This window comes from Macrotis lagotis, chromosome 2 (genome assembly GCF_037893015.1).
Source record: "Macrotis lagotis isolate mMagLag1 chromosome 2, bilby.v1.9.chrom.fasta, whole genome shotgun sequence".
NCBI lineage: Eukaryota > Metazoa > Chordata > Mammalia > Peramelemorphia > Peramelidae > Macrotis > Macrotis lagotis.
The window spans coordinates 205,313,637-205,335,709 of NC_133659.1; the positions used below are offsets into that span (position 1 = coordinate 205,313,637).

Here is a 22,073-nt window from a genome sequence, read left to right on the forward strand (position 1 = left end):
TTCCTGAGCTACGCCCTGGGGAGCACGGGACACAAATTGGGGGAACAGCAGGGGACCTCTGCCAGAGCCAGCCGCCGTGAAGCCCAGCCCTCAGGGCACACAGAGAGAGTTCCAGGAAACAGAAGCAGGAGGAGCTGGTAAGCAGGAGCCCCCAGGGCTTGATCCTATTGAACCTAGGGAGAGGAGTGAAGAGAGACTGCCGAGCTCTGCCCCTGGAACAGGACTCTGGGGCTCTGACCACATTCAGATCCTGATCGCAGTCTAGGCCCCCCATAGAACAGCAGGGGCCCCCTTCACCTCAGCCCCGTGGCAGAGGGGGGCACATATGGTCATTCACAGACCAGGAGGGAGGACAGAACCTCACACACTGAGACCCTTGTGGGAGTGTCCCAAAAGCTCAGGAAGCACCCCAAAAACAGGCTTAGGCTAGGAGAAGGAGCAAACAGAGGAAAAAAGAGGAACACCATTGAGAAATATTTTGCATGAGCCCAAGAAGGATCAAAATACTCAGTCTGAAGAGGAGGAAGCACAAACTCCTGCATCTAAAGACTCCAAGAAAAACAGAAATTGGGCTCAGGCTATGACAGAGCTCAAAAAAGACTCTGAAAATCAAATGAGGGAGTTAGAAGAAAAACTGGGAAAAGAAATGAGGAAGATGCAGGAAAAAACATGAAAATGAAGTCAGCAACCTAGTCAAGGAAATCCAAAAAAAAAAGCTGAAGAAAATTTAGGTCAAATAGATAAAACAGTTCAAAAAATTATGGAGGAGAAGAATGTTTTAAAAAGCAGAATTGGCCAGATGGAAAAAGAGATAAGAAAACTCTCTGAGGAAAACAAATCCTTCAGACAAAGAATAGAACTCAGGGAGATGGATGAATTTACGAGAAATCAGGACTCAATACTTCAAAACCAAAAAAATGAAAAATTAGAAGAAAATGTGAAACATCTCATTAAAAAAACAACTGATATGGAAAACAGATGTATGAAAGATAATTTAAAAATTATTGGAATACCTGAAAGTCATGATCAGGAAAAGAGCCTTGACATTTTCAAAAAATTACTACAGGAAAATTGCCCTGATATTCTAGAAGCAGAGAGCAAAATAGAAATGGAGAGAATCCACTGATCCCCCCGAGAAAGAGATCCCAAAAAACCAACCCCTAGGAATATTATAGCCAAGTTCCAGAACTCCCAAGTCAAAGAGAAAATATTACAAGCAGCCAGAAGGACACAGTTCAAATATCGTGGAGCTGCAGTCAGTATCACATAGGACTTAGCAACTACATTAAAAGCTCATAGGGCTTGGAATATAATATACCAGAAGGCAAAAGAACTTAGAATGCAACCGAGAATCAACTACCCAGCAAAAATGAACGTCCTTTTCCAGGGAAAAAGATGGACTTTCAATGAACCAAAGGAATTTCAAATGTTCCTGTTGGAATGGCCAGAGCTGAACAGAAGGTTTGATCTTCAGATACAGGACTCAGGTGAAACATAGAGATTGGAGGAGAAGGGAAAAATATGAGGGACTTGATGAAGAACTGCATGTATTCCTGCATAGAAAAATGACACTGATAATACTCATATGAACCTTCTCAGTTAATAGAGCAGGTAGAGAGAGCTTTTATAGTTGAAGCACAGGAGAAAGCTGAATTTGAAGATAATATATGGTGTAAAAATGGAGTCAATAGAAAAAAGGGAAATGTAATGGGAGAAAGAAAAAGGAGAGGGGAATAGGCCAAGATATGTTATATAATAAAATTTTTCTTTATTACAATGAGCTACTGCAATGATATGGAAGGGCGGAAGGCAAGGGGGAATGAGGGAATCTTCGCTCTCATCAGAGGTGGCTAGGAGAGGAAACAGCATATATACTCAATGGGGTATAGATATCTGGAGTAAGAAGGAGGGGGGGACAGGGGGAAGGGGGGGGGATGTGAGTGATGGAGGAGAGGATGGACCATGGGGAAAGAGTGGTCAGATATAACACATTTTCTTTTTTACTTCTTGCAAGGGGCTGGGATTGGAAGGCCTGTCTGGGACCATAGGGCCAGGTGGATGCTGGGCCTAAGGGGTGGTATGGGGGCTCGGGGCCTCTTGGCCCCAGAGCCGCGGATCTGTCTGCTGAACCACTCAGCTACCCTACAGCAGAGTCAGAGTGAAAGGAGAGAGAAAATAACATGGTACTGGAGGGAGTTGTGATCAACAATGGCAATGGTGGAAAAATATAGAAGTAACTTTTGTGATGGACTTATCATAAAGAATGTGATCCACCCGCAACAGAGTTGTTGGTGTTGGAACAAAGACTCAAGCACATTTTTTATTATTATTATTTTTTTTGGGGGGGTGCAGGGCAAATGGGGCTGGCTGGCCTGCCTGGGGCCGCACAGCAGGGTGATCGTTGGGTGTCTGAGGCCGGATTTGGACCCGGGTGCTCCTGGCTCAAGGGCTAATGCTCTGTCTGCCACCCAGCCACCCCTACTATTATTACTATCTTATTTTATTTGGGGTCTTTTCTTTTTTCTTGTTTTTTGCAGGACAGTGGGGTTCAGGTGGCTTGCATGTCACATGGTTGGGTGACTGTTGGGTGTACAGGGCCGGATGTGGGCTCAGGTGCTCATAGCTTCAGGGCTGGTGCTCCGTCCATTGCGCCACCTGGCCATACCTACAATTATTACTATTATTTTTTTTATTTTAATTTTTTTCTCTCCCCTTTACTTTATCACTCAAGCGAGTCTATATTTATGGGGGGAGGGGGTATTTTGTTTACTCTTTAAACAAAAATATTTTATTAACATATAAAAAAAATTTGTGCAAAATGAGAATAAATACTAAATTAAAGAAATTAAGAAATAAATTTGTGAGATCCTTAAAATTCTCTACCTGGATTTATTTAACTTAAAGAGAAAACTGAGTATAGAAGAGAATTCAGTGTGCATCTTCCAGAGGTAAAGCCTTTGAGAAGGAGAACAGGGGAGAAATAGGACTTAGAAAGTAAAAGTACTGAGAAATGAGGACTGAGCAGAACTATTTAGAATGATATTGGAAAAAAAACATTATTTGTGAACCTCCAATAAAGTACTAGTCTAACATTTCATTGGGATATTGAAGTTTTCCTGGGTTAGGTCAGTAGAACACAAGGCCTAGTGGGTTCTCATAAGCTGGAAAAGCTTTGATTAAGTACAGGTCTTGTAATGATCTAACTAGAGAAATCTACAAAAGACTTATTATAAGGTTGGCCACAGGGTGATGAATTTTCAGCAAACGCAGTTCTTTGTGATAATTTATTAGGTTTTAGAGCAGCTATGATCTGCAATGGTGGAAGGAGTAGCCACACAGATGAAATCATAGTTACCAGAAGAATTACTGGTGAAGCTAGTCTGGTCTTCTACATGTTCCTACTGTAGTCTGTCAGACCACAATTCTAATGAAGAACAGAATTCACCATCTTCAAAAAAAAGGAAAATCTCAACACCAGCTCAGAAGTTTCTAGTTCCATATGCCTAACCTAACTACAATTGAGCAAAGAGAGTTCTAAAATAACTATTTCCAGAGAGTAAAGGAAAATGAACTATGAACAATTAGCTTCTGGAAAGTGGCAGAAAATCTTTTAGGTAGTATGATGAGAGAGGGATGGACTGAGAATGTCATCTAATACTATAAGGAAGAGGAATAAACTGAGAAATTTAGACAAAAATGACAATATTTTAGTTTTTCGTTGCAGGCACAAAATACTTTTTTCTGGATTGTCCTAGGCCTGAATCAATGGGCATCCTCAAGTTTAAGTCAAATCACCTTAAGAGTGAGGGAAGTTAGGGGAAGCTAGGTGGCGCAGTGGATAGAGCACCATCCCTGGAGTCAGGAGTACCTGAGTTCAAATCCGACCTCAGACACTTAATAATTACTAGCTGTGTGGCCTTGGGCAAGCCACTTAACCACATTGCCTTGCAAAAAAAAAACCTAAAAAAAAGTGAAGGAAGTTAACCATAAATAAAAGACCTAGGTCCTTAAAACTGCATTTTTTTATAGCAACCCTAGTTGCAATGACCAAAAAGTACATAGGTTCGTAGCACCCTCTGCTGGGCAAAATGTTTCTAACTGCAATAGAATTTGAAATCATTCTGTGTCATTAAGCCACTAAATATAAGTTTCCTAGGTAAACAAGCAAAAAAGGAAGGTAGTAAAAGGCAGATTTCATGAAGAAGCATCTCAGTGCCAGAAGGTTCCCTTACTCTATGTGTGTTTGTGTGTGTGTGTGTGTGTGTGTGTGTGTGTGTGCACGCGCGCGTGCATGCACGTGCACACCTTGGCCATTATCTACTTCTCTGGGTCTTAGTTTTCACATGCTTAAAATAGTTTAAAATAAGTATGATGGATTGATGTCTAAGGTCTCTCCCTGACTTAAATCCACACAATCTTGTGATTTCTGAATCAAGGATTAGAATATAGTCTAGAATTGATATCTCTTCTTCCTGCTTTAAGTCCTATTTAACACCCATGAAGAAGATGAAGTATCTGAGTCCAAGGAAGCATTCTTCTCTCAGAAAAAACTTCAGCTTTACTTATGGAGTGAGGATGAGTTAAAACTGTTGCCCTGACAAAACTCCTAAACCCAAAGAATACTATGATTACTGGAACAAGTACCTGGAAAATTCAGATTAACTACAGATCCCCTGGTTATTGAGAAGAGATAGAAGCCTTAGACTACCTTTATTGAAGAACATAGAGGCCATTTGTCCCATTTCCACACGATCAGCAATTTCAAAAATGTTAGGTGATCCATGTCTCTCTGTGGTTTTAAGGGGAAAGAAGATAGAGGTTTTAGCTCTGGTGTTTTTTTTCTCCTTCCCAGAGTCATGCAATAGAATTGGGTTCTGAATTGGTATCCTTTGGCTCCCAAACCTATTTTTCTTTCTACTCTTTCCTTTTTCTCTTATTTTTCATCTATCTTGCAAGGTCATTATCCTCCTCCTTACTGCTTAAATAAGGTTCTCCTTTTATCTAATTTTACCTAATTTTTATCTTTTATCTAATTCTCCATTTTTCCCTTTACACCCACCATCCCTCTACCTGTTCCCCTCCCCTTTTTCTCCTGCAGCTTTAATTATCTTCACTATGAAATTAATTCTCAAATGTCAACTCAGAACTCTGTCCTGTATCTCCAACTGCCTTTTTGTTTTATCCATCCATATACCTCTCAAAATTGAAAAAAATCTGGGAGATAAAACCCTCAATTGTCCAACTCCTGAGAACTTCTCAACATCATCTACTCAAAGCAAAACATCTCAAGGGGAATGTGGGGGATATAAAAGGAAGAAGAAAAAGGTCGATCTGCTCTATTTCCTAGATGGATCACAAGCACTTGTCAGACAATATATGAAAAGTTGACAAATCAGCATCTCTTCAAAAGCAGAAAGAAACTTCACTCATCACATGATGGAAACTAGAACTCTAATTACACTAAAGAAGGAAACAAAGGCATTCCCAGAACCCAGAGACTTACGCACAGACAAGATGGGCTGTTTCTCTGATCGATCATAGTTTTCCTGGATGAGAACATCATTATCAGAAGCTGTAGAAGAGTCATCATTGTCATCTTCTTCCTAGGCAAAAGGGACAAGGAGGAAATGGGAAAATGCCCCAAGGAAAAAGTCATAGTTAAGGGCCTATTATCCTAGGGAATGTTTATGGAGAGAGGGAGAAGTAGAGAGGATTATTTGAATAACATGTAGTATCTCAATTCTTCTACACTAAAGTGAAAGACAGGGGTAAGACAGACTCCAAGGAGCAATATATAGTACAATTCCTTATCAAAGAAGCTTAAGACAACAAAAGCAGCCACAACTAACACGAATAGCCCTTTTTTGATGTTATCTCTCATTTGTGCCTTTTATTAACATTGTGAGATATGATAGATATCACTCTTCTCCTTAAACTTTGGCTCAAAAAAAAATTTGCCCATGGTTATATAGCTTACTTGTATCAGAGGCATAGTATGACTCAAAGTTCAGCACTATCCATTATGCCATATTGTTTCCAATAATTTCCATCTCTAAATCTATGTTCCTATAATGAACCCAAAAGAGATGATGAGGTAGAAGCAGTTGGAACCCAAGAGCCACATCAGAAAAATGACTCTATTTTTCAGGTCTACATATATCTGGGTTAAGTTTATCTTTGGGACTCAGCTCTAGAAGCAATTCTGGACTGCTTTCATAGTTTCCATGAGAGAAAAACAATGAAGAGCTCCCAAGGACAACAATGTCTGCCCAAAATACACACACACACACACACACACACACCTTATGGCTTTCCATCCTCTTCCATCGGAGCTGAGCATTGGCTGCTGCCATGGCTTCCATTACAAAGGTTGTGGTCATGTAGCTAAAAGAAAATCAAACAGTTAAATGCCAATGACCAACAGGAAGAATGAAACATGGTAAAAGTAGTACAGAAGGTAAATTAAGTATTATCTAAGTCAATTAGTCTCAAACACTTCCTTTTTTTGGAGTCCTTCTTTTAACTGTCTTTCATTCAGGACACAATCTTTCCTGAGGAAAAGACCTATAACTTTAAATGTCAATGTTTACATTTAATATATACTCCCATCAGACTGAAGATGAGACAAAAGAAGACAGGATGTTTGCTGAGGAGGCAGAATCCAATCATGGAAAGAGAGCTACAGTTAGGACAACTCAGTTATTCACATAAGGAAAGTGTGCCTGGGAGGCAAACCTAAGAGGTGGTTGAGTCATAAAAAGTTTCAGCTTCTGGAAAGAATAGAAGGCAGCTCTCATCTTTCCTTCTTAAGATAAGGAAAGGTAATCAACTTTTGAATATATATATATATATATATATGTATATATATATATATATATATATATGAAGAAAATGATATGGATAAATGAAAATATTTTGTTGTTCTTGAATTGTCTTTTTTTAACTCTCCTAGTAAATATCATTAATATTAAAATAAGCAAATATTCCTATCACATATATTAACAGAAAAGGCTGTTAGACTAAGGAGTGTGCTGAGAAGCCAGAATGTGATGAAAAATTTTCTATGAAAGAAAGATGATATTGTAGGAATCTCTTTTTGGTAAGGATTATGGGGAAGAAGGGAAAAGACATTCTTGGAGACTAGAAATCAGGGGCCAGTAAAAATACCATAGAAATCACAGATCCAGAGCTGGAAGGAACCTTAGTGATCAGCTAAATCCAACCTTTTGCTTTCTAGATGAGGAAACTAAGGACCAGAAAAGTTGTGATTCAAGGTCATACAAGTACTAAGTATCACAAGTAGGACTTGAACCCAGGTCTTCCTAATTCCAACCACATCATCATGATTATTTCCAGAATTCCTTGATGCTAAGGACATGAAAAGGACAAGGGAGTATGTGGCTGACATCTCCAGCTTAGACAGTCCAAAGAGAGGGCCTGTTCCTTACTGGTAGGTCCACCTCTGGAGTTCCTAACATCAAGGACCCCAGGTCAGTAACTAAGCCTTTAGGGTTCTCAACACCAAAGGTCTGTGAGCAAGTCCCTCTTCCAACACAAGATCCTTGGGAAAGGTCACAAATCCCAAAATGAATAAGAAAGGTCAGAGAAAAGTAGGGTCTACTGAAAGTCACCTTGGAGATAAGGAAGCACAAAACATTAGATCAGAATAAGAGGGCAGAAGGGGTGCTACATGTGAAGCTTCAGAGGAGAAAATTATTTGGTCTCCAGCCCAGAGAGACTTCTAAGAAGAGCTCAGAAAGGATTTTAAAAAATCAACAGGAAAAATTGGGAGAATAAATGCAAGAGAAAAATTAAGATCTCACAACAAAAAAAATAACAGAAGAAAATAAATCCTTTAAAAATACAATTGAGCAAATGCAAAAAAGGAAATAATTCCTTCAAAAATACAATTGGGAAAATGGAAAAAGACAGCTCCTTTAAAAACAGAACTGACCAAAAAGAAAAGGAGATGCAAAAGTTAAGTGAAGAAAATACCTCCTTGAAAAAATAGACTGGAACCGGTAGAAGCTAATGACTCCATGAGATACCAAGAATCTATTAAACAAAATCAAAAAATTTAAAAAAACAGAATAAAATGTAAAACAAAATCAAACTCATTTAAAACAAAATTATTTCTCACTGCTCCATAAACACAACTCATTGATTAGATTCAAACATGAGTTATGCAAGATGTAAAAAATAAAAGTTCCCATTTGGAGGCCACTATTTCCCACAACCCCCAGAGTTCAATAACCATTGTTTCATTCACATGACAAATTTCATTAAAAACTTTATGAAGGGTATAGGTGAACCATATCACTGTCACACAGGGATGAAGATTCCTGGGCAAGTTGCTTAACCTCTTGCCTGCCTCAGTTTCATCAACTGTAAAATGGGGATGATAATTATCATGAGGATCAAATGAAAAATTTGTAAAGCACTTAGCATATACTTGGCATTTAGTAGACACCTAATATATGTTTCTTTCCTTCCTTCCACCCTTCTGACTGTAAGTATTCTCCCCAAAGTGTACTATTTCCCTTGATGAGCTCATCAGCTCCAATGGATTTAATTATCATCTCTTTGCTGATGATTCTCAGATAGATCTCAGATTCAGCCCCAAACTCTCTGCTGTGCTGTCTTTAAGTCTCATATCTCCAACTGCCTATTGGACATCTTAAATTCAGTATGTCCAAAGCAAAACATTTTTTCCCCAAATTCTCCTCTTCTGAATTGATCTACAATAGAGGACACCCACCATCCTCCTGATCCTGCAGGCCCAAACCCTACATATGTCATCCTTAATTCCTCACTCTCTTCCCTCCATCCAATCATTGCCAAATCTTGTCTAGCTTATCTTTATAATGTCTTACATCCCTTTTTCTATTCACACTGACACCATCCTAGGGTAGGTCCTCACTGCCTCACATCTATAGTATTTACAATAGCCTTCATGTTGGTCTCCTTGCTTCAGGTTTTCCAACATTCAAGTCCACCTTCCATTCAGCTGTCAAGGTAACCTTCTTAAAGCACAGGTATGAGCATGCTACAACACCCCTTGCTTCCTGTCCCCCGACCAATAAACTCTAGTAACTCTCTCTCATCTTCACGATCAAATATTCAATTCTCTGTTTAGCTGTGAAAGCCTGACATAACCTAGCCCTTTTCTGCCCTTCCAGTCTTCTTACACGTTACCCAACCCAATATACACTAGGATCCAGGAACAATAGCCTTCCTGCTATTTCTTACACAAGATATTTCATTTATCCCCACTCTGTGCATTTTTGTTGGTTATTCCCATGCTCTCTCTCCTCATCACCAGCCATCCCCTTACCTCTCTGAAAGATTAGCTAAAATAGTCTTCTGTAAGTATACTTTCCTAGTTCTTCCAATGTTAGTGCCTTCCTTAGAGATTACCTCCCATTTACAATGTTTATCTTTTTTTATACAAACTGTTTTCATATTGTCTCCCCCATTAGACTGTGAATTCTGTGGGAACAAATATTGCATCTGCACAGTGTTTTGCATATAATAAATGCTTGATTCTGATAGGACTTTGCACTCTACTGACTGAACTATTTTTTTTTATTTTTAAAATTTAAGGCAATGAAATTAAGTGACTTGCCCAAGGTCACACAGCTAGGCAACTATTACGTGTCTGTGGTCTAACTTGAACTCAGGTCCTCGTCATGACCAGTGCTCTATTCACTGCGCCACCTAGCTGTCCCAACTGACTGAACTGTTGAAAAGGATGCTATGAGAATCACCAGCACTACCGACCATTTTGAAGTTACAAATGATAGAAAAGAGGAGCCATGATCCCCATGGATCCATTGTGTTCCATGCAACATGAATATGAAATTATCAATCAATACTACAATCTCAATGTTTATCTAGTCTTAAAAGGTTATCCACCTCTAAATAAACAATGAATTTTCTTTATAAAAGTTTTCCAGAATACTTGTCCTTCACAAGACAATCTTTTTAGGGGTGGCTAGGTGGCATAGTAGATAAAATGCCGGCCTTGGAGTCAGGAGTACCTGGGTTCAAATCCGGTCTCAGACACTTAATAATTACCTAGCTGTGTGGCCGCAAGCCACTTAACCCCATTTGCCTTGCAAAAAACCTTAAAAAAAAAAAAGACAATCTTTTTAGTTCTAGATGGTTTGAATTAGGATTTTTTAAAAAACTACACTGAAAGCAACAATCTACTTTTGCTGACAGCAACTTCTTCAGCTAAACACAATAGCTTTAATCTTTCTTTTGGATAATAACCCTTCAAATATCTGAAAATTGTTACATGTCACTTTTAAATTGTCTTTTCTTTAGACTAAATGTTTCCGCATGCTTCAAGAAATCCTTAGATATTATGATTTTGAAGACTCTCACCATCATCCTTGTTATCTGTCCTTGGGTATTCTCCAGTTTGTCAACATTTTTTCTAAAAGGTGAAATTCTGGACTAATCCTCAAGATGTCCAATAATATAGGTGAGAGAAGATGGCAGAGTAGAGCAGGATAATCATCTCACCGCCTTTACTCTGGGGAGGATATTAGTTCTTTCGGCTATATCATCACATTGTTGAGTCATACTGAACTGTACTTAGAAAAGTGGGGCCATCAAGAAGGGTCTATCTCTGCTTATTCAACAGCAAAAAGATCCTCTGAGCCAATTCAGTTATAACAGGTCACAAACATTTCCTTCCCATCTCAGTTCTAATTACCATTTAAGTTTGCAGAGGGTAGGATCCACAAGGGTAGTGACACCTGATATAAAAGTCACGACTCATTCCTAAGGAAAGTCAAATAATACCCTCAACTTCCTGTTCCTCTCCATTATACCAACATACAAACATAATGTAAAAGCTAAGAAAGGGGGGGGGGAATAAAGTTCTAGCTTTTATTTTATGGTATATTTCCACAAATCCTCATTCTTTAGGCATTCATAACTCTGTCACCATTTCCTCCTTGCCCCAATACTATTTAATGGCCCAATGGCTTTAACTGAAGGCTTTTGCATTTTTACCAATGTATTTTAAATACTAGAATATTCCTTTGTCACTTTAAGTTGGAAAATATTAAAGATTAAGTGATAGCACTTTTCACAGGCATGATTTTCAGTAATGTTAACTATTGACTATGTAATTATCTGGAAATTATTGAAAGCAAATGATAAATTTTGTGTTGATATCCCTGTCACTGCAAGTGCTCCCTGTGTTTTCCCCATGGTGTCTGATAGTGTCTCTCAAAAGATGAAAACTGTCTTTAATATTAGCTTAAAAGCAAAAAGTTAGAAGGAATGCCAGAACTAGTAGAAGGAAAATATGAAGCTTAATGTTTATCTTATTTGTACCACTTGCTTTTAGAGCATATAACTAAAATCTAGTTATGTATAATTTGATTTGGACTTAAGTTACACTGGAGGGTATGTCTTCCCCAAGGTACTAGTACAGTAATTCAAAGGAACCTCTAGTTTTTGAGTGCAAACAGACTCAGAATATAGAAGACAGACACAACAACTGCCTCTTACCTCATGAAGCCTAGGAACAGGAGAAGGACTAGGCTGACAAGCCAACCAGCAGTAGCAAAAGCTTTGGGCATAGTGAGGGCACCAGTGCCCACAATCAGGTTGAACATGTACACCAGCCCAACCTGTAATCAGCAGAGAAGTGGCATTAAAGTCATGGTATTGATTCTCACATGCAATGGTTCCAAGGGTAAGCAGAAGGGAAAATTTCCAATCCTGGAATAGGAATTCAAAACAGCAAAGTATATGCAAAAGGAACCTGTTCTTAAATTAGAATACAGCAGGAAACTTGCACTATAGTCAGTCAGTAAATTTTATCAAATCTTTTTTTTTTGAAATGTTTCTCATAACTATATGAGAAACTATCATTAAAACTATCTCCCTGAGGAGTTGTGAATTGATCCAATCTTTCTGGAGAGCAATTTGGAATTATGCTCAAAGGGCAATAAAAATGTGCATACCCTTTCATCCAGCAATACCACCACTAGGTCTGTATCCTAAAGAGATCATGAAAAAAGGTAAAAATCCCACTGTACAAAAATATTCAGTAGCTCTTTTTGTAGTGGCAAAGAATTGGAAATTGAGGGAATGTCCAAACAAACTGTGATATATGTATGTGATGGAACACTACTGATCTAAAAGAAATCATAAGGAACAGGATTTCTGAAAAGCCTGGAAACACTTGTGTGAACTGATGCTGAGTGAAATGAGCATAACCATTATATGCATTAACAAGAATATGGGGCAATGATCAGTTATGGTGGACTTGTTCATTGCAGCGATACAATAATCAAAGAAAATTTTGTAAGATTTATGATGGAAAATACCATTAATATCCAGAGAAGGACAGATAAACTCCATATGATGGGAGTTTAAATGAAGATCAAAGCTTATTATCTTCAATTTTTAAAAATTGTCTTATGTATTATACCATTTTTTTTCTCTCGAATGTTTTTTCTTCCATTTGGATTTGATTCTTCTCTCACATGTTTAGTATCAATCTATGTTTAGCATATCAGATTGCTTTCTGTCGGGGGGGGGAGGGAGAAAAATTGTAAAACTCAAAATAAAAATGACTGGTAAAAACTACCATGGCATGGGATTGAAAAGCAAATAAATAAAATATTAAACTATCACCTTGGTCTAAGTTGTGATCACATCGTGCTTGGATTAATCTGAGTACTTGTCTTCAGTTGCTTCTCTACTTCAATCAATTATAATACGAGCATTGCCCAGTTTGATTCCTTGTTTTCTATTCTTGGAATACTGATTATGTAAGTTTTTTGGGCAAACAGGCACTTCCAGGAGCTACTATCTGACTTCACTGACATAGCACAAGATCCAAGATCTTGGCCTAGGATAGGCATTGCAAGTGTTCTGAAAAAGAAATATTTCAACACTTCCATTTTTGAGATATTTCTTTTCAAGCAACTTATTTCCTTTTTCCAGCAATCTCCACGGGCAATAAACTGAAATTGAGCTTCTTGTATATCATCTGTATTGCAAATGTTCAAGGTCCTTGCTCACTGAATACCAAACAACTCATACAAATGCTGACAACTGTATTTTAATGGTTAATAAATCACTTAAAAATACACAACAAAAGTGAACCCAACTATAGACAGAAACTCCAGGCCAAGTTGGAAAACAGTGAATAGAATACATCATCCTAAAGTTGTTTAAAATACAACAGTATCCAGGAAGAAGACCTTCCAGGAAAGCCCATTCCATTTTTACCTGTGACACTGAATTTATCATCAAAATAATGCTGGTTGAGTAACTTATTCTTCTAATAGAGTAGGCATAGTGATGTAATCATGACCACCCAGAGAAAATAAACTAAATATGATGGAGGGATTAACATAGGTACAGGACAATCCATTTGAAGGGCTGGCTCTACCAATTCATCTAAAATCAAAACCTTTTCTCTAACCTCCTAAGACAATAAAAAGCTATGCAACAAATTCAGTTAGTTAAAGGACTTGTCTATATAGTATTATCATATATAACAGGGTCAAATTCTATCTCTGTGACACATACAATTAGACAGATATAGATTCCCTAAGCAGAGGAAGAGAACAGAAACCCAGTCTAAGCATGCAATCTGACTGAAAGAAAACCACAACATACTGCCAACATATCAAAACCACCAAATGGCAAAGGAGCCACACCAGTTCCTATCTTTAACTCCATACACAGTAGGTACTTGTTTAACTGAAGTACTGAATTGTCCCTCTATCTTTTCCTTGGGTCTCTCTATTCAAAACAATCACCCTACCTAGTTCATTCCCTGAGAGGCCACAAATCTAGGTAGTTTTGAGGCAGATATTCTCCAAGGCAACTCAAATGTCCTAAAAGTTATACTTACATAGGGAGAATAAAGCTCCCCAGTTTCTGTGATTCCACCAGCCATGTTCAAGATGGGTAGAAAGGTTCTCCTTGAAGTTCAGCCTGTGGGGTTGGGGTTCTTTCTTTGAAGTGGTATCAGCTGCCACTGTCATCATTCAAAACAAAAGAGGACTAAGTGATTTCTTACAAGGAATCCAACAAGAAATTCTCCAGACTCCCTTCTTATCTCTGTATTCTTTGGCCCAGACAGTAATCCCTATGGATAACCTCAGTGACATCCCCCCCAAAACCCCACCTACTGGGTAGGATCAGCCTCCCAGGATCTGTCCAGATGGCTACTTGATGGGTAGCTCTCTATCCCCTAGGTCATGCTACCTCCCCCATGCAGATAAAGTATTATTCACAGTATAGGTAACACTGTGTCAATGCTAACCTTGTAGTCAGTCAATCAATAAACGTATAGTAAGCACCTACTAGGTGATAGATCCTAAGCTAAGTCCTGGAAATTCAAAAAAAGAAGCAAAAGTCGCTCCCTGATCTCAAGGAACTTACATTCTAGCAAGGAAGGTGTGTGAACAAGTACCTACAAAGCAATTTCTCGTTTTATCTGCCCTCTGCCCCGATGCAAAGACATTGCCTTGGGTTGTCATCGGGTTGGGCCCCCACCAGGGGCCACCTCCAACGTTATTGCTGTACAACCTTTCTCAGATTACTCACTCAAAGGGAGAGGAGAGGATAGAGAGAAAAATATGGAACTCAAAATCTTACCAAAAAAGGAATATTGAAAACTTATATTTGCGTGTAGTTGGAAAAATAAATAAATTTATTTTTAAAAAAGCAAACAGCCAGCCGGGGCCCGCCTCTTCTACTTGGCAGGGGCGTCGTAGGGCCCGGGCGGCGCTTGGGGCGACCCGGGGATGGGAGGTGGCTGGCGCGGGTCCACGCGGCCGGTGCCCGACGCATCCGGGTCTGCCTCCAAACCCACCACGCCTCGCCAGGCGCTCGATCCGGGCCTCGGGGTCCCGGGGTCCCGGGGCCCTCACACGGGGCACTTGCTTCCCGCTCGCTCCCGTTTCGGCCTCCTCATGCCCTGCGGGCCCTCGTCAGACTCCACCCTGCCCCGCCTCTCCTTCCCGGTCGGGGCCCCGGGGGGCGCCGAGGGGTGCCGCGGGCCGGGCACCTGCCAGCAGCAGCCCCAGCCCCACCTGGCCCCGGGCCTCGCCTCCGCCTCCGCCTCCTCAGGCGGCTCTCCCCGGCAACCGCCTCCCACCCTGCGCCTGCGCACGCCGAGCCCACCGTTTCCGCATACGTCACGGCAGGGAGGCGAAGAGGGAGAGGCAGAGAGCGGGGTGCAGGTCAGCGATTGGTTCCAGAGGAGGGAGGCGGGACCAAAGCGGAGGCGGCCCGGCGGAAGTGCCTTCTGTGCCGGTGTGCGCAGGCGCGGGGGCGGGTTCGGATCCCGGATGCCGGATCCGACGAGCGGACGTGAGGCTCGATGGCGGCAGTGGGGGCCTGGGCCTTGGGGGCTTGGAAGGAAGGTCTGGGGGGGCCACAGAGGCCGGGTGGGGTAGCGGGGAGGGGACCGAGTGAGCCAGCTTTGGGACGAGGCCCGGCCACGGTCAGGCTGGTGGGGCTGGGGGCCTCGGGATGGCCAAGTCGTGGACCCGCGCAGCCTGAAAAACCGGCTTGTTCCAACGGCGTTTACATAGAGAAAGGCGACCGGCCTGCGGACGGGAGCCCCGGCTCCTGCCTGTCCCAGCCGCGGCGACGGCCCACTAACACCCGACCCCCAGCTTGCTTACCTTTGAGATGGACTCGGGCCGGGGTCCCCATTTGTAAAATGGGGGCTCTTCCCAGGCTTGCTGAGGGGGGCAAAAGTAGGAAATGTTGGGGCGGCTAGGTGGCGCCGTGGATAGAGCACCGACCCCCGAGTCAGGAGGACCTGGGTTCAAATCCGGCCTCAGACACTTAGTAATTACCTAGCTGTGTGGCCTTGGGCAAGCCACTTAACCCCACTGCCTTGCAAAAACCTAAAAAAAAAAGTACGAAGTGTCCCGTGCAAATGAAGTTATTTCGAGTACGAATAATAATAATATGTATTGATACTTGGATATAAAAATGTAAATAGGTGTAGGAACTGGCCTATGATTTTGTTGTTGTAGGGAATTCTCTCCATGAGTGCAGTTGGTACCTTCAGTGCCACTTTCACTGAGAGTTATTTAAAGCACTAAAGGGTTAGGCCACTTGCCCAAGGGTCACACAAGCCAGTATGTGTCAGGGAAGAGACTGGAACCCAGACCCAACTCCCTGTCCTCTAGAGGCCATGCCACCTCTCAAGCGATTGCAAAAAGCAGTTTAGAGTATGGGCAGTGTGTCAACCTGAACTATGGACAATCAATGAATAAACATTAAGTGCCTCCTGAACCAGGCTGTGGATACAAAAAGAGGTCAAAGACAGTCCTTGCCTTCCAGGAGTTTACAATCTAATGTGGGAGATAACATGCTAACAAACATAAACAAGCCATGATAAATACTGGATAAATTGAAATTAGAAGAGTAAGAGGGATTAGGAACAGTGATAATATTAATAAATTAGCCTGCGGGTTGTTTGACTTGCAGAACGTTGGCCCACACAAAGAAAGGGCCAAAAGAAGAGAAGTTTTACAGGAAGAGGAAATCCCACGAGTATCCTGAATTTGCCCGATCCTGTCTTTCTGTTGCATCCATGAGGGTGAATCAGAATACTATGCTGCTGGGACAGAAGGTGATCCTGGTACCCTATACCACAGAACATGTACCCAGGTAATATCACCTCCTACTGTCAGGTGGTTGTAACCATTGCCATCTAGATAATATGATGTCTAGTCAAAGGCTTATCATATGTCAGTCACAGGGCTAAGTGCTAGGGTTACAGAGAAAGGTTAAACAGTTCCTGCTCTCAAGGACCTCACGGTCTAATGTTCTAACATAATGTATGTAATCACATGTAAGGATTATCTTAGAATCTGTGGCTACCTCATAAGACAAGTTAGGTGCTATATATATACTAAGCCAGATCTTTCCTGATCTGTTATTAATGCTGTCTCCCTCTTGAATCTCATATGTACTTTTAATTTATCTGTGAATATGTCAAATTCCTTCATCCTCCTCCAGATATACCACTCTCCCCAGTAGAATGAAAAGCTCCTTGTGGGCAGGGATGATTTCTTTTCTCTCTCTATTTTTGTCTTTGTATACCCTCAATTACTTCATGTTTGAGGAATTGAACAAGTATTTCAGAACCAGCTCTGAACAGGAATGAGCTTCTGGAAAAGAAAAATCCAGTTGCTTTTTTTCCTGAAAGGGCCACTGGTCATGGGAAATAATGTAATATTCAAGGAAAACTGAATCTGAGCTGGAAGACCCTCTTAATATCCCATGAGTACTTTTCTTTCCCCACAAACATACTTGATCTCATTTTTTCACTTTCATACTTTCAGAAGATGTTTTAGATATTGAAATTGGTATTGAAATAAATTTCACTTAAAGTCATCCCCCAAAGCATCATTATTGGAGTGGGAGTAACCTTAGAGAACACAAACAGCTTCTACCAAACTAGAAAACTTCAAGTATCATCTTATCAATCAGTGACCACATTAACTTAAGTCCAGAAAAGCTTATCATAAGATATCTGGTTACCAGATGACATGGTAGGGCTCTAGCACCTCATGAAGACTGCATCCCTGATTATAAGACAGTAATGTTCTGTTGGTTAGAGTTAAAAAACTTACTTCTCGAAACCCTAAACCATTATATTGACATTAGATTAATTTTAAAAATCAGTATAGTTCCTGGCTGCAGGGTGTATTCTCCTAAGGGAGCAGCAGTAAAATATCCGGTGAATAGTGGAAGCCTGCACTGCTTGTACTTCAGGAAGGGGATGGGAGCACCCATGAACCAAACCCTTAGAAAGACTTGGTTGTGGCCTGAATTCATGGACAGTTGCCCAGCCTACTTTGAAAAGGTCAACTTACTTTGCTTTACTCTGACTTGGGAATTCCTGGAATTTTTGTGACCCCAGGCTGATTCCCTTTGATAATTCCTTTAAGGGACTGAAGGGTAGGCCGAGCCAACCCCTATGTAGGAACCCCTAGGGCTGGCCTGATCTCAGTGGCTGGTGCCTTTGGTCCTATCCTCATTGCCCTTCCATTGGTACTTTTTCCCTAATCCCTTGACAACCAACTCTGCACAAAGTTTCTACTGAATAAACGGTAGTATTCCTACCATTCCACCCCCACAGCGTTCACAGATCCCCTCTCATGCTTTTCCTTCAGATACCATGAATGGATGAAGTCAGAGGAACTGCAGAGGTTGACAGCCTCAGAGCCTTTAACTTTGGAGCAGGAGTATGCTATGCAGCACAGCTGGCGAGAAGATACTGATAGTGAGGCATTGAGGATTGGGGGTGGGAAAAGGTTTATGGGAGGCCTGGGTCCTTGTGTCATGTTCACCCAAGGTGGCTCTCTGAGAGAGGTATCTTGTGCTTAGAACTATGTGCTTCCACCCAGCATTTTCATCAATTTGTCTAGGCACTACTATCTGAGAAGGGAGGGAATTTCTTTTGAGTTTGGCTCTCCTTCAAATAGGAGGACCGCAGTGAGTCCAGAATTGGTTTAGAGATGATAAAGCTGCTTTCCTCTGGCCCCCACATCTAAGCACCAAATCTCCATCAGCTGACATGATTGTATTGTGCTTCCTTCCCTGAGTCATTTGCCTCCCTGGCATGGCTCCAATTGAAGAATGCTGGGTTACATGTCACCAAGAAGCTTGAGGCTCATCTGAAAGAGGCTCTGGACCTTGTTGTTCTCTTCTCCCTCTCAAGAGTCTGAGAGAACATTCCTATTCTTGTGGGAAGTGGAGAGATATTTTGGAGGTCTGATTGTAAGCCTAAAATCTCATCTGTCTCCCAGAATGTACCTTCATTGTGCTGGATGCAGAGAAATGGCAAGCACAACCAGATGCGGCTGAAGAGAACTGCATGGTGGGAGATGTGAACTTGTTCCTGACTGACTTGCAGGACCCAACTTTGGGAGAGATTGAGGTCATGATTGCTGGTATATTTCATCTTCCCTTACTCTAATTTTGGTTTTCATCTCCCAACATTGCCCTAATCCCCACTTCCTTTAGTCATCTTAATCTTTGAAGTTGGGCTGGTCCTCACTTAGCTAGGAGAACCTCTCTGTTGAGCCCCAGAAACCTAGCTGGGTCCAGGGTGGCTACAGGAAGACTTGGTGGGAGAATCCCACTGGGAACAATAGCAGCCCCTTGGGCTTCACAGCCCTTTCATATCTTTTGCTCAGATTTTGGCTTTCCCTTCTTTGTGGGATAAGAGAATTTGGATTTGAAAGGGAATTCCCACATAGTCCAACACCCTTATTTTACAGATTGGGAAATTGAAACTTAGAGAGGTGATATGACTTGTCTTAAGTTCACCTTGGTAATCAGAGGTAGAAACTGGGCTCTAAACCCATGTTTTCTGATGCCCTCAAGAGCCTGGAGTGCTGAATCCTTCCTGCTCAGATGGGTCAGTTGTCTATAGTTGAATGGTTATTCTGTGATCTTCCCAGAGCCAGGTCATGAGCCCTTCCCCTTGCTGCTTAAACTTGTATTTCTCATTCCATCTCTCCTATTTCTTTCAGAGCCCAGCTATCGCCGCAGGGGGTTTGGCACAGAGGCAGTTCTTATGATGATGGCTTATGGTAAGTTTGAAGAAGCCAGCCACTTGGGCTTTGTATGTATGGAAAGTAGATATTTGGTCTGGGATGATGAAGTGGTGCTTCTAGGGCTTAGGCTTGGACTTTGCTTTTACATAGCTGCCTCCCAACTGCAAGACCCTATAGGCTATAAGGAAGAGGAGCCAGAACTGGGGAGGGGAAAGAAACTTTTTGTTTTATCATCATCAAAATGTATTTCTTTTTCTCTGCCATATCCTGAAAGGAATGACTACACTAGGACTTAACAAGTTTGAAGCTAAAATTGGACAAGGAAATGAACCTAGCATATGCATGTTTAAAAAGCTTCACTTTGAACAGGTAAGAGAATCACATGGGGAAAGGTTGGGATGTCAAGGAGTGGTTAGGGACTGGAACCTAGTTTTGTATTTCTTGGCTCTCATAGGTGGCTATGAATAACATCTTTCAAGAGGTGACACTGAGGCTACTGATGAGTGAGCCAGAGAGACAGTGGCTTCTGGAGCAGACCAGTCACATGGAAGAAAAGCAGCACAGAGACAGGAGCTGATGAAGCCACGAAGTTAATGGTTGATGATCTTTCCAGGAGCCCTACTAGCTGACCTGGTCTTGTATGGGAGATTCTTAGATTTTGGGGGGAATCTAGTCTACATTCCCTTACAACCTGTGCTGTAAGAACAGGACCCTTATAATCCTAGAGTTTCCTTAGCAAGTCCCTCCTTAAAGACCTGTCTAGGAAGTCTCTTCTCCCTGCTCAGGGGAGCTAAAATATCTTTAGATCATCAAATAAATTGAACTTGACATTTGATGGGAACATCTGTGCTGAAGAAAAGATAAAGGAATGCCCCATTTGGAATCATTAAAATCCATGAAAGATATAACTGAACATCTACAGCTGGCATTCTTTGAAGCACAGTCTTCTGGGAATGACTACTGTGTATGGAGAATGCCACATGAACTCTAGACCCAGAGGCTCTGAGAAACCTAAAGAGCAGAAAAGAGCAGGTGTGGGAGAGAAGGCCTCATGATGAGCCCTGGACTGCGTCCCCAGCCTCACTGGCACTACACACACCCTGACCTATATGCCCTGATGTCAAATTCTCAATAGCAATACTGATGTCAGGGGATTGGAGGGGGGGGCAGTGACCAGAACTTGCTGAAAGAGTGGTACTTTCCTCTAGGAAATGCTCAGCCCCTGTGGCCACCAGGTGGCAGTAGAGGGGCAATCTGGGATCATCTGTGCTGAGCCAGCTTTTTGCAGGGTGCTAGTAACCACCACTATTTCATGACCCGACCATCATGAAAATATAGGGCTGCTTCCAAGGTACAAGATACTCCAGATGCAAAGTGCTCTTGAGTTTACTCCTCTGTAAAATAAGTAGAACATAGATCTCTAACATTAAAGAGATGACCTTGATAGGGAAAGAACCAAAATCCACACCCTCCATCTCTTTCATACATCTTTGAAATTGCTAATACAATCTCCACCCTATCTCAACCACTCCACCTCAATCTTGGCCTAGCCAGAGAACCCCAAGGACACATTTCTTCCTCATCCTGGCATGTGGCGCTGGAAGGGGCCTGACTAGTACAATCTTAACAGTAAGAGGTTTTCAAGTTGTAGAGATAGGGGTTTGAGGCCAAAAAATTGAAGTAGGTTTGACTTGAGTGCTCAGTTCTCATCTGATTATAGTGTTTCTGCAGATACCTGTTTACAGTTCCCTTTTGAGGCCTTTGGGAGAATTACAATCTGGACCAAAGTCTTGCCTTTTACCTGTCTATGCCCTCATTAAAGTAGGGTAGTGGAGACCCAGAGAGGTTGATTTATTTCCTCAAACTTGAATCCAACCTTTCTGACCTAAAATTCAGTGCTCTTTCTCCTGGAATATTACCCTTCTTTGCGCATTTAGGTTAGGGGCTGTCTGAGCCCAAGTCAGAAGCCTGTGCTCCTTTTCACATGGAATGGATACAAATGCCAGTTAACCCGAACTACAGGTCCTACCTGTGTGTACTATTGATAAATATCACCCCTGATAAAACTAGGAAGCTGGGAAACAACCTCTACAATCTAGGGGACTTCTCATCCCTATCTTTCAAAGACAATATATGCCGTCATCTTTCTAACTTCAACTTTTATGGCCTGCAAGCTGCTGCTGTTATGTATAATATGTGCTGGGATTAGAGGAACAAAACTAATAAGAGTAGGACTCGCTGCTTTAGCCAGATAAGATAGTATCATTGGAGCTGGCTCAGGGTCTCACCAGTCCCAGTAATCTATGAACCACCAGCAGGCCTGGAAGAGATTAAAGCCAAGTCCCTGCATTCACATCTGCCTCCCCAAGGGCTTAGTACCCCCTAATAACCCAGTCATCACTCAAAAGTCCTTTTTTCTGCCTCATTCCCAGGCTACCTAATCACCTCAGTCCCCCTTCCTCAATGTGCCAGACTGAAGTTTCAACTGTAGGGACC

General features: G+C 41.6%; 2 protein-coding genes across 5 annotated transcripts in view; one reads left to right on the forward strand and one right to left on the reverse strand.

Moving 5' to 3' along the window:
* The window catches only part of TMEM104 (transmembrane protein 104), an 83,585-nt gene extending 68,431 nt beyond the window's left edge, over positions 1–15,154 (reverse strand). For 2 of the 3 annotated variants that reach the window (XM_074224628.1, XM_074224626.1), the window contains exons 1-6: positions 14,644–14,900; positions 13,895–14,020; positions 11,530–11,651; positions 6,303–6,384; positions 5,504–5,603; positions 4,709–4,789 (exon numbers count right to left, since the gene is read on the reverse strand). In XM_074224628.1, coding sequence (XP_074080729.1) covers positions 4,709–4,789; positions 5,504–5,603; positions 6,303–6,384; positions 11,530–11,651; positions 13,895–13,939 — 430 coding nt within the window. In that variant the 5' untranslated portion in view covers positions 13,940–14,020; positions 14,644–14,900. Of the gene's footprint in view, positions 1–4,708; positions 4,790–5,503; positions 5,604–6,302; positions 6,385–11,529; positions 11,652–13,894; positions 14,021–14,643; positions 14,901–15,080 lie in introns of those variants that run through there. The other variant, XM_074224627.1, reaches the window with a different exon arrangement.
* Positions 15,155–15,259: 105 nt separating this feature from the next.
* On the forward strand, positions 15,260–20,490 carry NAT9 (N-acetyltransferase 9). 2 transcript variants are annotated; one of them, XM_074224631.1, is made up of 7 exons: positions 15,260–15,360; positions 16,495–16,677; positions 18,189–18,298; positions 18,825–18,968; positions 19,554–19,613; positions 19,852–19,946; positions 20,032–20,490. In XM_074224631.1, the coding sequence occupies exons 2-7, from the start codon at positions 16,601–16,603 to the stop codon at positions 20,152–20,154; spliced, it is 609 nt and encodes a 202-aa protein (XP_074080732.1). In that variant the 5' UTR covers positions 15,260–15,360; positions 16,495–16,600; the 3' UTR covers positions 20,155–20,490. The 2 variants fall into 2 exon arrangements, with proteins under 2 accessions (XP_074080732.1, XP_074080731.1); XM_074224630.1 differs by having other exon boundaries at positions 15,305–15,413.
* The last annotated feature ends 1,583 nt before the right edge of the window (positions 20,491–22,073 follow it).

Coding starts and splice junctions, on each gene's coding strand:
- NAT9 (XM_074224631.1), top strand. CDS start 16,601: ATGAGGGTGAATCAGAATACTATGCTGCTGGGACAGAAGGTGATCCTG. Junction 18,969..19,553: donor GATTGAGGTCATGATTGCTG/GTATATTTCATC, acceptor TATTTCTTTCAG/AGCCCAGCTATCGCCGCAGG. Junction 19,614..19,851: donor TCTTATGATGATGGCTTATG/GTAAGTTTGAAG, acceptor ATATCCTGAAAG/GAATGACTACACTAGGACTT.